Genomic DNA, 14,628 nt, shown 5'->3' on the forward strand with positions numbered 1-14,628 from the left:
ATAAAACATAGCACAGTATTGTGTTGCCATAACAATTTGGCTAGTTGTGATGTTATCGAATTGTTACCAGACATAATTAGGAGTAAAACAAAGTGCCATGTGAGTGCACATCCCATAACAATGGGAAGTTAAAGTTTCCAGTTTTTTGTCTTGCAGAATATATGGATTAAATTACTGTAATTACTTTTGGCATAAAACTGTTCATTATAAAAGTAACTTCCTTCAGACATGATGAAAGTTTAGCATTTTTCTGGTGCAAAATAGAATATGCAGAAATTATGGTTTTGCAAATGAGAGATGTCAAATCAAACTATTTTAGCCAAATAGCCAAATGAGTATATAGCCAAATGAGTTATGAAATCAGATGAGGGGTAGACAAAACAGAATTTGGAGTGGAAACTGACAGTTGTCACTTAGATGTTAAGCTCTGTGTATGTGTATGGGAAAGGATGAATATTTAAGACACTAAATAGATGTATTAAATTGAAGCACTCCTTACAGATATTTAAGGTCTTGGTATTTCTTGAAAGTGTCAGCGGAAAGTTTCCTTAGCAGGTTCCTCTGAAGAGACCTGTAGGAATGAATGCACAGAGTAAAACTACTCTCCCAGCTTCCTACAGCGCTGCCACTTCTATTACTCAGTAAGAGCAGCTTTTATACTAACTAGGAAAATCATCTGAATATGCTACCTCTGTCTGAATATTTGTATCTATTTAAGCAGTAAGACAAATGCTGTATCATAAAAAATACTCTTCCATATCACAAGAGCAACTGACAAAATTCTAATTAAATCTTAAGAGTTAGAAAGATTTGAGGACATATTAAACCACATATTTATTTCAAATCTCAAATACATTGATAACTTATTTCCCAGTGCATGTGTCCCTATGCCCCCATCTCCACTTGGCACCAACTCAAGTGTCCTGTTGAGAATTAAAATTATTCAGGCCATGTTTTGATTAGAAGAGAGTCTAGCCTGAATTCAGCTGAACCAATTTACTGATTTTTCTATAGCTATAACTTAGCCATTATTTTTGAAGTCTTTGTTGACTCTGAACCTTCATCATGAAGTACTGTGGTGTTTGAACATGGACACAACAGGAGAATGTCAGCCACAAATGGACACAAACTGGTACCAAACAGAAAGATTCATACCCCTCCTGTACAGGGAAGATCCTCAGGTAAGGACACATGGTGCTGCCTTCTGCTCATCACACAGAAAACAGCTTTTCAAACAGTAATGTGCAAATGAAGAGCAATGTCAACCATTCCCTGATCTCCTCAAAAAGTTTAACTTATACAGGTCTGTATGATGACCCAACCCAGATTAGATCCTTTTAAATAATAGCATATTCAGAAATATGAAATGAAAGCTAAAAAGATTTGCTCAAGTAGGTAGTTCCACTGAATTCAAGGATATTGATTATTGGCAGCAATATAGATTAGGAATATTGCCAAGATTATAGAAAAAGGTCTTAAGCATTGTGTCTTAGAAGGAAACATTTATTTTGAAGATTTCTTTAGATTTCTTGAAACTGTTGCTAGTTCAAGTCACTGTTACAAGCATGAAATGATCAATTCACACAGCATCTTTTTAGTTCCTTTTCTTTTGTGCAGGGAGAATCTGTACTTAAAATCTTAAAGGATTTATCAACAGACACACATTACACTTTCACAAGCACCAGCTGAGCCAACCTGTCATAATTATAAGGCTGTAGTTGTGGAAATGTTGTAGGATTGGTAGTCAATCCTGAACAGAGCAAGAGGCTACTTTTCTGTTCTACTTACATTATGGTTATGTTTGAAGAGACTGATGGGACAGCACACAACTTGGCAGCATCACAGAAGATCTCCAGCCTTTGACAGGTACACTCTGCTGGCACAGCACCAGCCACTGTGTGAGAACAAGAATATGGTCATGGCAAAATGGGGGATGAGTGGTGTGATGTGATGTGGAGAAAAGAAATAATATGTAATAGAACAAGACAGACATACAAGACTGTGTTGAACAGAAATTAAGTCACCTGTTTTTACATAATTGATTTAGACCTGGGAAACCCTAACAATAAATATAAAGGGACACAAAAAAGATAATGTTAAATCCTGATTTCTGTGAAAAAGTTTGTTAAAAGCTCTTGAGTTTTAGGCTGGATACACAGGACTCTGGCATGGATTTTTTTGTGTCTCTTTTTTAAGTTATACAGTCCTTGTATTTACTAGAATGAGCACAGCTCTGTCCAAGTGAAAACGGGAGGAAAATGGGTCAGGAAATCTTTGCTCTCTTTCACACTATTTCACCCTATTTCCACACTTTAAGTTAGTGCTCATGGCAGACAGCAGAATCAGAAAATCCGTCCAAAAGGGGCGAATGCCCACAGAAGTGGAAGGGATTTGCAAGAGCCATTTGATGTATGAAGAAGTGAATTTGGAGGAATATTGCCTTAATTTCACTTTGAAAGATGAGTGTTTCATGGACTTTACGGAAGCATTGATATATCAGATAACGTTTATATTGCCCTCCTTTACGTTTCTCCTGCAGAAAATGAATCGTTCTAAATGGAACTGATATTAGCTTTGATACATTTGTTCATCTGAGGTAAATTCTGGTTTACTATAAATGAAATTGAACCATTTATTTCTCTTTCTGATAAGCGTATTTGCAGCGTATTTCTTTCTAGGAATCATCAGTAATAGTCACACAAGTAATATCTGTAATTACTTACAGCACTCCGGTGTCTTTGTCTGAGATGCATACAGAGATTTCATTTTATTGTATTTGTCCTTTGTATAATGTTTATCAAATTGCAGAGACCATCCATTGTAGTCCTCTAATAAAAAAAATAAGCAAATCCCAAATAGAAGTCACATTAGAATAGAAAAAGAAGGTAGAATTGCCTTCACTAAATATAGGTGCATCAAGGTTTATCTAAATAAATTGGTTTTCTTCAGAACATTTCATAGACCATTAAATTACTTTATTTTTGTACCTCTGCTTAATCACGTGCATGTATAGAGATTATGAACTGCATAGTCGTAACAGCTTGTTATACCTGCAACATTTTCTGTGGCAGTTGTACCAAAATAATATAATCTTTCATTTCAGAGCTTTTTGTTTATGTAGGAGTCTAAAAATGAGAAGCAACCATATTTTCCTACCTCCTTAAACATGTGGGTTTCTCACAGTCTAGGAAAGCTCAGATGATTGCAACGACTCTGACTACTTTCAGAGGCTGTCTCACACTATCACAGCCTATGATTTCTTTCCTGAAAATCTAGATGAAGGTGAAGTGATCATTGCTTTTCAAGAGAATGGGAGATGTGGTGTAACATATTCAAGTCAGTATGTTTAAGTTAAGCTTATTATTCATGTTTTAAACAAAGTATTCCATATTACCAGTCTGGTCACTATGTATAGATGTATTCCATATTACCAGTCTGGTCACTATGTATAGATTTCTTTCCTGAAAATCTAGATGAAGGCAAAGTGATCATTGCTTTTCAAGAGAATGGGTGATGTAGTGTAACATATTCAAGTCAGTATGTTTAAGTTAAGCTTATTATTCATGTTCTTAAACAAAGTATTCCATATTACCAGTCTGGTCAATATGTATAGATGCACAGAGTGGTTTATAGCCATAAAGGCAAAAAGTGAAGAGTAGATCTTTCAGTTTCTTTCTACAAATAGGGATTTCCAGATACAGGGGTGCTGGAAATAACTACAGATCTGTAACTTGGAAGTCTGTCATATGCTGTCATATATCAGTAAGTCTACTGATCAAGTAACCACTTCCAAAACAGGGCAGGAATAAACACGAGAAAGAAAAGAAGATATTGAGAGATTACTCCCAAACTTTCCTTCAGAAGCTGTGACCCAATTTTAGCTTTATTAATTTGAATCTGAACTCTCTTCAGCTTTGCTCATACCATTTTAGTTTAAAGCATCTCATTTAATGAATATGCTCCAGTAGCAGAAGTGCTCCTTTGGATGGCACCCACTAGCTGTGAGTCAAAGCACCAGTGATAATTGAAACCATTACTTTCTAAAGATACCTACTGTCAAACAACATTTATATGAGAACTCTGAGGATGGCTCTGTTTTGCTATTTATTACAGTCTGTTTCACTTTTATTATATTCTAGTAACACTCCGCCCCCCTTACCAATTTCACATGGCAATTGTTTAAACTTAAATACAATTCCTCATCGATATTTCTCTATAAATCTGTATATTCAAATAAACATTACTACTGTATATGTTGGCTTCAAAATAGCCAGGGGGAAATAAAATATATTTACTTCTTTGAAACTTTTCCCACTCTGAAATGACATTTCATTTTTTTTGTCTCACTGCAGTTGTTTTTTCAGTTAAGATAGGGAAATTACCTTGAAAGCATCCCCTGAAGCCTGCCTACAGAGTGTCAGCAGATGGAGCTGTTATGAGAGATGCCTGCCTTTTTGCTGTCTGAGCTGAAAAGCTGATTAATAGATATTATGAAAGATTAAGTAACTTCAGCCAAACTATCTTTTATCTAGTTATTAGTTTTTAATGCATGAATTCAAAAGATAAAAGATTCAAAGGAAATAAAAATCTGTCTTCAGGAATTGCTTCATTAAGGGAAAAGACAGACTTGAAAAGTGCCTTTTTCACTCGGAAATTAATGTGAATTAGTTTATGTCTTGCAAAACTGAGAGTTTCCCACATAGAGAAAGCATTTAAATGCATTTCACTAAATTCCACAAGAGCACCTGGTATGCTCTGATCCAATAACAGTTTTGCCAGTTCAGATCATTACACTGATATTCGGAAGCAGCCTAATGCATTTTGAACAAAACAAAAGGTGTTGGCAAAGCTGCAGCAATATTGCTCCTGCCTATTTTGAGTGCTCGGAAGTTCATTTTTAGGACTACCTGCAGAACGGAATCTGTAATTGATGAAGTGATGGAAATAGATCCTTTGCCAAGTGGATCTGCCCTGTAGTTAGTGCTGTAATGAGGTTTCCCAATCACTATTTCTGAATATTTAACTGGAGCATATCCGTAGACTTTCATTTGCAAGACTGGATGCACCAACTGAAGCATGAAGAAACCAGTGCAGAATACAATGTACGCAGAGGAGGTAAGATGGAAGAAAGGAATCTTTCACTAAGAATTTTTTAACAGAAATCTGTCAAGATGTATTGAAAATGAGATTATACTTGGAGCATAATTATACCAAATAAGTATTTTGCAGTTAGGAGTACAATCTCAAAATATTTTTGACTTTCTAATTCATAATTACATTCATAGAGTTTTGGACAGCTAACCACTTATCTGAAGATTCTGAATATATAGTTAAAAGCCACAAATTCTAATCCTCCTGTAAGACAATGAACATAAAAAGTATCATTTTTCTGCATTTCCCTGCTTCTGACACTAAAGAATGGATAGATGAGATTTTATTCAACCTTTTAGTATCTTTAAAATGTTTTGCCAAGTGACAAAGCATGTACAAGAGGTGACCATCACTGCAGTTCACATCTGCAGAGAAAAAGGATGAGCAGTGCCTTCTACATTAATGAGAATGAGAGAGCAGTTCACTATGAAGGGGAAGTTCACCAGCATTTCCAAGGAAATCAAGAGGCAGCTGTGTACTTCTGGGTGGCCATAAAAGAGAAAGGGAAAAAAAGCACAGAGAAGAGAAAAGATGGATTATTTTGTACTGGAAGCATTCCAGTTGTCTTGAGTTTCTGGTCAGTTCATTTTGAAGAATGTTTTTTTTTCTCATGGCATTGATTTTCCCGCTTTCTATTAGAAATTCAAAGGCATATTTGAACACAATAAAACAAGTTATTGGAAGTTTTCTGACCCTCAAGAATGTTTGCTTTGGGCCAAGGTTTGTGCCCAAGCCTGGGACAGTCTTTATTTTATACAAACTCTTTTGTCGAATCCCAGAAGAATGTATCATACAAATAACTATATTTAGTACGACCATTTGGTGAAGCACTAATGCCAGAACTGTAAATCACTTTGTGATCGTTTAGAATTTATATGATAGGTTTGTGACCTGTTTACCTCTGTCGTGATGAGGTTCTCCAAACACTTTAAGGAATGACTGGTAATAGTACTGGTCTTGAAATCCCAAACCTATCATTTGGGGGAGTACAGCTCAGATGAGAAATAGCTTTTTCCCAAGCCGGTTCTAAAATATATTGTTGGCTGCACTTCTGTAAAAAATGAGATCTGAGGAAAGAAGGCATCAGGAAATCTTCCCCCACACAGGATAAATGGAATAAGTAATTGTAAACTGGACTTATCTGACTACAGATTAATACACTGTTCCTGGCTAAAAGTTGTCAATTACTATTTCTGATGGGAAAGAAATGAGACAGAATATGTTAATCCTTACAAACTACAGATTTGAATAATCTTTCCAGTGACAGATTCAAGGAAATATCAGCTTTGCTAAATTAAAGATGCATCTCATATTTAGTAAATTTATGAACAGGATGTTATCTATATGACTTTCGCCTTCTCTTAGCCATGTCTTCGTGGATTATTATGCAGATAAATGAATACATCTATAAAAATTTGAGTTGCTTGAAAGTCCCTTTATCAGGGACAGAGGAGACATAAGTCCAGTGAAATGTAAAAGTTCCTCTTAGTTATTAACACTATTCAAAGATGTCAGTAATTAAATTACCCCCCCCCGAACCTCAGCAAAGCTATTCTGTTTGCTGACATTTGCACATTAGTGTAAACCTGATCATTACAGTGCCCACATACCATGGATGAATGGCAATGACAGACAATAAAATTTGACCATATATGAAAAATTTCCCCATGAAGCTTGAAAATCTGATCTTTTTCGAGGTACTTGCTACATTTTGAGCATACTGCAGACTTCCAAGCACTTTCTTTTTGCTTCATAAACAGAATTTACTATGTAGGGCTCAAAACGGAATGGTGTTTCATACATTTAAATGTCACATTCCAAGTATGATGGAAAAAACGTCATGTCAGGAAAAGCTGAGACTAGCTATAGAATTACTCATTATTTGTATTAATTTGAAATAAAAAGTCACCAAGCCCTTCTGCAATGTTATGAAACAAAAATGGGAAACTCACCTTCTGAAATTTCTCACCCTTTAAGAGCAACCTTGTAATACTAAAACATATAACTTTTGTATAAGTGTTTTGAAATGTCCCATAGAAATGCAGATTTCTGCTATGGGTATCTAGAATACGATTTGATGAACCTACAGAACTGCAATCTCTGCAAGCTTATAGACCTTCAAAGAAACACATAAGAAAACAGCATGACATCTATATAGATTGTTATTACTTTCATCCTGTGGAATTTTATTATAAACCCTTAAAAAAAAAGTAGTGTGTTATAACATATTTAATGAGGCAAGGCAGTCACCCGATGACTGTGTGGTGCACAGTGACAGATGAGGTCTGTGCTTTTAAAGGTAAATAGGTGCAAGACTTCAAACAGCCACTCCCTGCCCCAGTTCTTTCAGAAACCTCTGTGATTTCCAGCCTATGAGCTAGACAGAGCTTAACGAACATCTATAACTGAGCTTAACCACTGGGGAGCTGAATGCTGCCTTTTGTTTGGAGAGCTTTTAGGCCTGGGCACAACACAATGGTAAATATATTTAGCCAGTGAAGAACTCCTCTGGAGAGTCAGAAACATCTTAAATTAAATCTGCATGCCTGTTCTCGCTTCACTGGACTGGAAAAATGTGGCTATGACACTGTGATTAAAAAAAAAATGCAGACACACTACAACCATTGCCTAACTGCCAAAAAATCAGCTTTGCAGAACTATCTGCAAAATTGTGCAGAAGCCAAATTTCTAAACAGTAAGGAAACTTATGCTCTCAAAATAGCTCATGCTATTTTGTTCCATTACTCTACATAATTAAAGACCCTGCTTGTGAAAAAAGATAAAATGAAACACCCTAGCATGGTGTTCCTTCCATTGCCCGTTTATTATTGCTAGTAAGTAGAGTGGTAGTTAAATACGTAACAGTAGTCACTGGCTTTTTAATGCCCCATTCATGGTGAAAGAACCTGGTCTACAGAAGTGCAAGGGATTAGACTCAGTGCACCTGACTTAGGTCTTGAAATAAATAAGAATTCTGGTGTTTGCATTTTTAACAATTCTTATGTTAAAATACTTCCAATTCTAAATATGAACTTATACCTGTGTCACTTGCACATAACCATTTCCTCTAGAGATTTACTAGCAATAAATGAAGACCCTATTTCAAGAATCAGCTCTGAGATGGAGCATCAGAGATGTTCAGGAGAGTGAAATGACAGTAACCATGATTTTAAACAAAGAATAAACCCTATCTACTCAATTCCCAATTCAGTTTAAAAAAAGAAGAATTAAGATATTTATGTTTGAGGTTTAGGTATCACAGACTGCATGGGAAGATACTGTATTTTGTATCTCCTTTTTCTGTGACAAGTTGCAGGAGATCACAACCTAGATTTCTTCAGCTTATCTAGAGAAATAAAGAAAATCACTGCTAGAGCAGTGTTTCCAGTCATATCCAGTACTATTCTGGAAGGCTAATGCATGAATAAAAAACATTGTGGTTTTGGGGATTTTTTTTTTTTTTTGAAACATCTGAGCTTTTCATTAGTTTTCTAATTTAGGTAAGTTATGATTTTTGCTCACTAAAGACAGCGGGAGCCTTTCCATTGATTTTAGTGAAGTCAGTCCAGGTCAATTCTCATCACCCTCAGCCTTGCTTCACAAGACATGTTGTGGTCAAAAGCCCGGGTGGTGTGACTGAAGATTTTATATTGGTCTTATTGTTTGCAATTTAAATTAGAACAGAACATCATAAATCAACCAACCACACAGATTTTTGACTGCATGTTTGGGTACGATCAAACACTAATGGAAGTTAGGAAAAAACTTTTAAATCTGAAAGCAGGCATATTTATAAAGAGATGAGTACACCTGTACTTTACAGCCAAGGGATTTTCAGAACCTGTAACTACAGGATGCTGATGCATAGTGCTAAACATATTAGAGACAAAGCAGTAGGGCTTAATCTTAGACTTCAAGACATATAATAAAATATGCTTACGAAGTGTCCATGTAGGATGTAAAGTCCAGACTTCCCTTTGAAAGGAGGAAAGCTGAGTGACATTTGGAGATCTGATCTCCACTTACAACTTTGTACCAAACTAAATTCAAGAGCTGATGGGTGGTTTTGGAACATAAAACTTGAGGTAAACTACACTGAATTTACTGGAAGGATTCTCCCTAAGAACTGTCATCATATTAACATCACAGCTAATTTACAATCACGAGGAACAAATCACGTTGATTATCAAACAGAATGGCTGGAATATTAGGGACAGTTCAACAAAGATCTTGGAATATCACACAAGAAAAACAAATATTTAATTTCTCAGAGATTTAAAATTTAAATGCATTTGAATTTTTATAGAACTCTGTAATTAGCATAATAGGACTACAAAATAACTGACTTAGTGGTGTACCTAGAAGAGGTAATTACACAAATGTTGTTAGGCTGGTAACATTACACTTTTATCACTGCATGTAATACTAGGAAAATAACATTCAGAGAAAGTTGACCCTTATCTAGGGTAAAAGTTCAGCCCTGAGTTCTGTTGGCATATTAGAGAATTAAAAATAAATAAAAATAAAGTGCTTCTGTGTAAGATTTAAAATTTAAATACTTAATTAGGCAGATTAAGGAATATTTTTGTCTAAAGCTACTCAGAGAGTTGGTATTTTGAAAAACAGTTATTACTGGCAACGTTGCTTGTCTTCTGTCCGAATTTGTGGAGTACATTTTGTTATGATTTAACTTTTCATATGTTTTTGCAATTTTTCATGTGTCTGAATTTGCTCATCTAAACAAACACGCAGTTTAAGATAACAAACCACATATGGACTCCATGCAAAGCTACATCATAAATGCTACTGTTTTTTGTTGTTTTTGTTTTGCATTAATCAAATGATGCTTTTATTTACTGGTAGTAAATGATGCTTTGCTTATCATTAAGCATCACTGTCAAAGCAGAGATTCCAAAATGCTTCTTTCCATGAATACGTAGTTGGAAATATGTACTTGGCACTTTTACTATGCCACTGGGCATCCAAGGGCTTTCCCTAGAGAGTTGTTAGAATACATTAACATTGTAGTAGCAATGTCATCCATGTAAGAAATACTCTTTTTAGGAACTATTCCCAAGTCAACAGTGGCATAGCATTAGCTGAGCAGAATTCATGATTATGCCTGGTATTTATCCTTCTTGCTCATGTTTAAAAAGCAATGAAGCAAACAAATGTTCTAACCTCCTATCTATAAACAGCAAGCAGCTACAGAATCAAGTGTTACAGCTGTAAAGAAAGAGGAAAAGCTCTTCCTTTGAAAATTATTCTGAAACCATTATGTTTGAAATCGGTCTTCAGTAGGACTGAGCTTGAGTACAGAAAGATACTGGAATTGATATACATATATATATATATATAAATTCTATCTCTATGTATATATAGGTTTTTTTTCCCCCATACATTTTGAGTTGAGTAACATTAAAAAAAAACCTCTTCAAGTGAAATATGTGATATAGGCTGAGCTGTTCAACAATGCACTTAGTGTTTTTGAGAAGTTGGTGCTTCAGAAAGGGTGAGAGTGGGGCAGAACAGCAGGGAAAAATTTACTGCCACACTCAAGCCTAAAAAAAGGAAAATCCTCAAACCCATAAGCCTTCATTACAAAGTATGGAACTTTAAATAAATAATTTTTATTTAAAAATATCATATTCATGACAAATTTGCAGAGACACCCACTACTCTTGATGGACTATGTTTTCAAGTTCAAAAAGTAAGACTGCATTTTCCATGCACATTTAAGGTTATCTAGTGATAGTTCATAAAGCTTCCCATCACTTTGGGCATGATAAATTGCCAGACTTCTCCTCTTACTGCAGTTTACTACATTGCCTCAAGCTCTTCCTCATTAGGATATTACACACAGTATGTTACTAGTTTTGGAAACCCAGCATGGTGGAAGTGAAAGAGGAATCAGATTTGAAGAACGCACCATGAAGCCAATCTTTACCTCCCTAGGTTGGATATTAACAATGACTACAGGACATCTGAAAACACACGTCTCAGTGAGGATTTAGTTTAGTTTGAAATACTTCTAATCATGTTTTGCTGTTACACGGCATGCAGTGCATTAAACAGGACTAATACTGCAAATCCTCTCAAAGATTACCACAATAAATATCTCTATAGCAATGAAGTGGGAAACGAGAGAGCTTTACTCATTAAAAAAGGAAAGAGACAGAATTGCTACAGGATAGAGTGACCGGCTACATGTACATTCAGAGGCTCCTATCATGTTGATCTCTTTTGTACTAATGCCATTTATTTTTTGTTTTAAGGACATTTGAAGACTTTTATAAAGTAACTCTCTCAGAGGAGCTACCTGTGCTTTTTATGCTGATTGCTTCTCTGCTTGTTTCACTGATGTTTCTTAAAAGGGTTATTTCAGTAATTGCAGTTGGTGTTAATGTTCAGCATGCTTAAGGGCTTGTATTGAGCAGCTGGACTTTGGATTTTCTTATGATTAGAGTACCTGGTGGTTTTTTTGTTGTTATTGTTTTCCCCCTACCCACAACAGCAGCATTATATTTTTCAAAAGAATTGTTTGGTTTTTTTCCTTTTCTTCTTCATCAGCACAGTCCTTTCCATCACAGAAAGAACTACTGTCCATGGCAGATTTTTGCTTTGTTTCCTTATGTTACGCTATTAGTTTGCACATAAGGTATGTACAAGTCTTCGCTGTAGCATTTTTCTGTAGGCTTACGGTACTGCTTTATCATTACTTAAGAAATCATGAGTAAAGCAGCTTGTAAAGCTCTGTTTGACATACATGTATTAAAAAAACCCTAAAAATTTCCCAGTTCCTTTCAGGGTCTGTGCTGACTTTTTCCCTCTCCACACATGTTGGGTTGAATGTTTTAGACTGGCAACCTTTGAGCTCTTATTCAAATTATGCAAGATAAGAGTGTGCAAGAATTTAACAGTTGAGCTACTTAATTGAGTACCTTGTGGATAAGATTAATATTTCCAATGGTACTGCATGCAACAATTACTACAGCGGAATATTTAAGTTTTAATTGCTTTTCTGTAACCAGGAGCAATGATTTACACTGAAAAATAGTTGTAAATTTAAAAAAAATAAAGAGTGGAAGAAACCGGATCTAAGTGTTGCAATAAGGCAAGGATACTAATGTGGTCCTGAGAAACTGCAGCAAATAAAAATAGCCAGATAGTTTCTTTGTCTTGGGAGCAAAACAGCCTATCCCACAGCGATCCCCACACTTACTACAGTTCAGGGGCACTGGAATAAATCACATCAGGACATTCCATATTCTCAGGAAAGGAAGCAACTCTTCCTTTATTCAAACTGCAACACAAGTTTTTGAAAAACCATTACCGCTGAATATGACCTTAATATGTTACATATGGCATGCATTTCTAAATGAGAATATGTGGTCAAGACAGGAGAAAAACACTGATGGCATGGCATTCCCAGTAAGTTAATACAATGACTCTTCATCTTGTGAAATTCAGGCTTTCAGAAATTGAGGCTAATTCTTTCTTGGATTACTGTACCCAGAAGAGGATACAATATCACAGATGAACGGTCTTGCAGGCTATACTGTCTTGTACATCCCATTACAAAACTGTGTACACCCTAATTGCCATCTGATCAAGCTGTACCTTTTCAGCAAGTCCTTGTAAAATAGACTTTCTTGTACTATACAGAAATGAAACACGGATTAAAAAAAGCATTTACAGTGATTGGACTTTTAAACAGAAGAGGGCACCACCGTTAGCAGTTTCTGCCACTGTAGGGCAAGATAATTACAGGAGAAGAATACAAGAACCAGTTTGGTTCAGAGTTTTGATTACTGGCAATGGAAAGTACGTTTGTGGCAACAGCAAAGACGTAAAACTAGAAAAAGATGCAGGTCCATATGATGTGATTAGAATTAAAAGTGGCTTTTATATAGAGTAAGATGCTGAAATTTGATAGGTATAAGATACTATACAGGCACAAAATTAACTTCACAGACATACAATGAGAACAACCATTTTCAAAACTTCATTGACTTTGTGGAGAATGCTTGTGAAAGAATGCCTTTATGATATTTTGTTTGAAACTTCTTTCAGAAAATTCCTTTTGTTATACATAGCGTACTTGGAAGTTTCACTTAATATCTGAATTCTCCTCTCCTGACCCCCAGCTCTGATGGCAGTGTGCCTAGCTGGGACACAAAACCAGGTCACCTGCTTGGCTCCAGGGAGGTGGAAGCAGAGTGTGAGGAAGGCACCATGAATCTGACTGCCCTCAATGTCTACAGGAAAGCTACCAAGGAATAGGAAGCCTAGTTTCCCCATCTGTCATGGATCAGTAGCTCTGGAGAGTATCTTTGAAACTAACCAGGCTGATAGTAATACAATACCACTAAATAAAATGTGCTAGGACTAATTTTATCTCCCTGTGTTCAAAGCTCACAACCAAATGGCTAAGCTGTCTTCTCACAAAATATAGGGAGGTCTTTCCCAGGCTATCCCAGTCTATGCCACCCTCTGAGCTGTGATCAGGCACTGTGTGAGACATACTGTTCAGCACAGAGAACAGCTGTGCTGGGGCCATTCTCACAAATCAGCAGGGTGGAAAAGCAAGTGCCAGTGCAAATCCTGTGCTCTGGCCCTACTCAGCAGCAGGGGTAAAGGTTACAAATGAAGCCAATTTCATGGCGACCATCTGGCAGGGCCAGGGGTGACAAGGATCGAAACAGCAGGGAGCAGTGACCTGTCCATGTGTATTCCCTGAGATTTTGACACTTCCAAACCCCAAAGCCTGGTAGCAGCACAGCTTGCACAGCACACTCACACAGTCACTGTTTTCTCCCAAATTAGGACATGGATGTTTCCTGAAAAACCTTGAAAATTCTTCAAAGTTACGCTTCCCACATGAAGTTCATTAAGCTTCATACAAACTCTATTAGCACATACATCTACCTCTCCTCAGCAGAGATGTTTGTACACATCAAAATGACACATGCAAACAAGTTCAAGGCAGGGATGAAATTGGATAAACGGATACCATACACAAACAAAAATGTGGTTCATCCTTCTCTCCTAGCAAATAGTTTGTTGTGTGGCTTTATTAGATATGCCAAATACCTGTTGTATACTCTGCAAAACATTTAACTTCCTATTCCTAACACTGCAACTCTTATTTTAGTGTGAGCACTACCTGGGTTTCAGTGACTGCAGGTGCTAGACACAAAGAAAAGTCTCAACCACGTACCACAGTTTTCTTCGTCGGCCCGATTCCCACAGTCATCCTCACCATTACAGTGAAGTTGTTGGGGCAAGCACTTTGTGATATTGCCACATGGAAAGTAGCCCAGGGGGCACGTGATCCCAGCTCCAGAAACATGATCTTCCAAAGAGTCACAAATGACTAAATAGAAGCAGAAAGAACAAGCTTACTTTCAGTTGTGCTCTTAACGTTGAAAGATCTTAGAGATTACACTTTTATAAATACTCATTTGCATTTGAATG

General features: G+C 36.4%; 1 protein-coding gene across 3 annotated transcripts in view; it reads right to left on the reverse strand.

The window, feature by feature from the left end:
* The window catches only part of RXFP1 (relaxin family peptide receptor 1), a 45,908-nt gene that overhangs the window by 15,383 nt on the left and 15,897 nt on the right, over positions 1-14,628 (reverse strand). For all 3 annotated transcript variants that reach the window (XM_061373473.1, XM_061373464.1, XM_061373482.1), the window contains exons 2-5: positions 14,372-14,527; positions 2,724-2,828; positions 1,789-1,894; positions 500-571 (exon numbers count right to left, since the gene is read on the reverse strand). In XM_061373473.1, the coding sequence (XP_061229457.1) occupies positions 500-571; positions 1,789-1,894; positions 2,724-2,828; positions 14,372-14,527 (439 nt within the window). The remainder of the gene's footprint in view (positions 1-499; positions 572-1,788; positions 1,895-2,723; positions 2,829-14,371; positions 14,528-14,628) is intronic.

This window comes from Neopsephotus bourkii, unplaced genomic scaffold, assembly GCF_033783945.1.
Source record: "Neopsephotus bourkii isolate Nb327-2 ecotype Australia unplaced genomic scaffold, CSIRO-AGI_Nbou_v1 NB_168, whole genome shotgun sequence".
NCBI lineage: Eukaryota > Metazoa > Chordata > Aves > Psittaciformes > Psittacidae > Neopsephotus > Neopsephotus bourkii.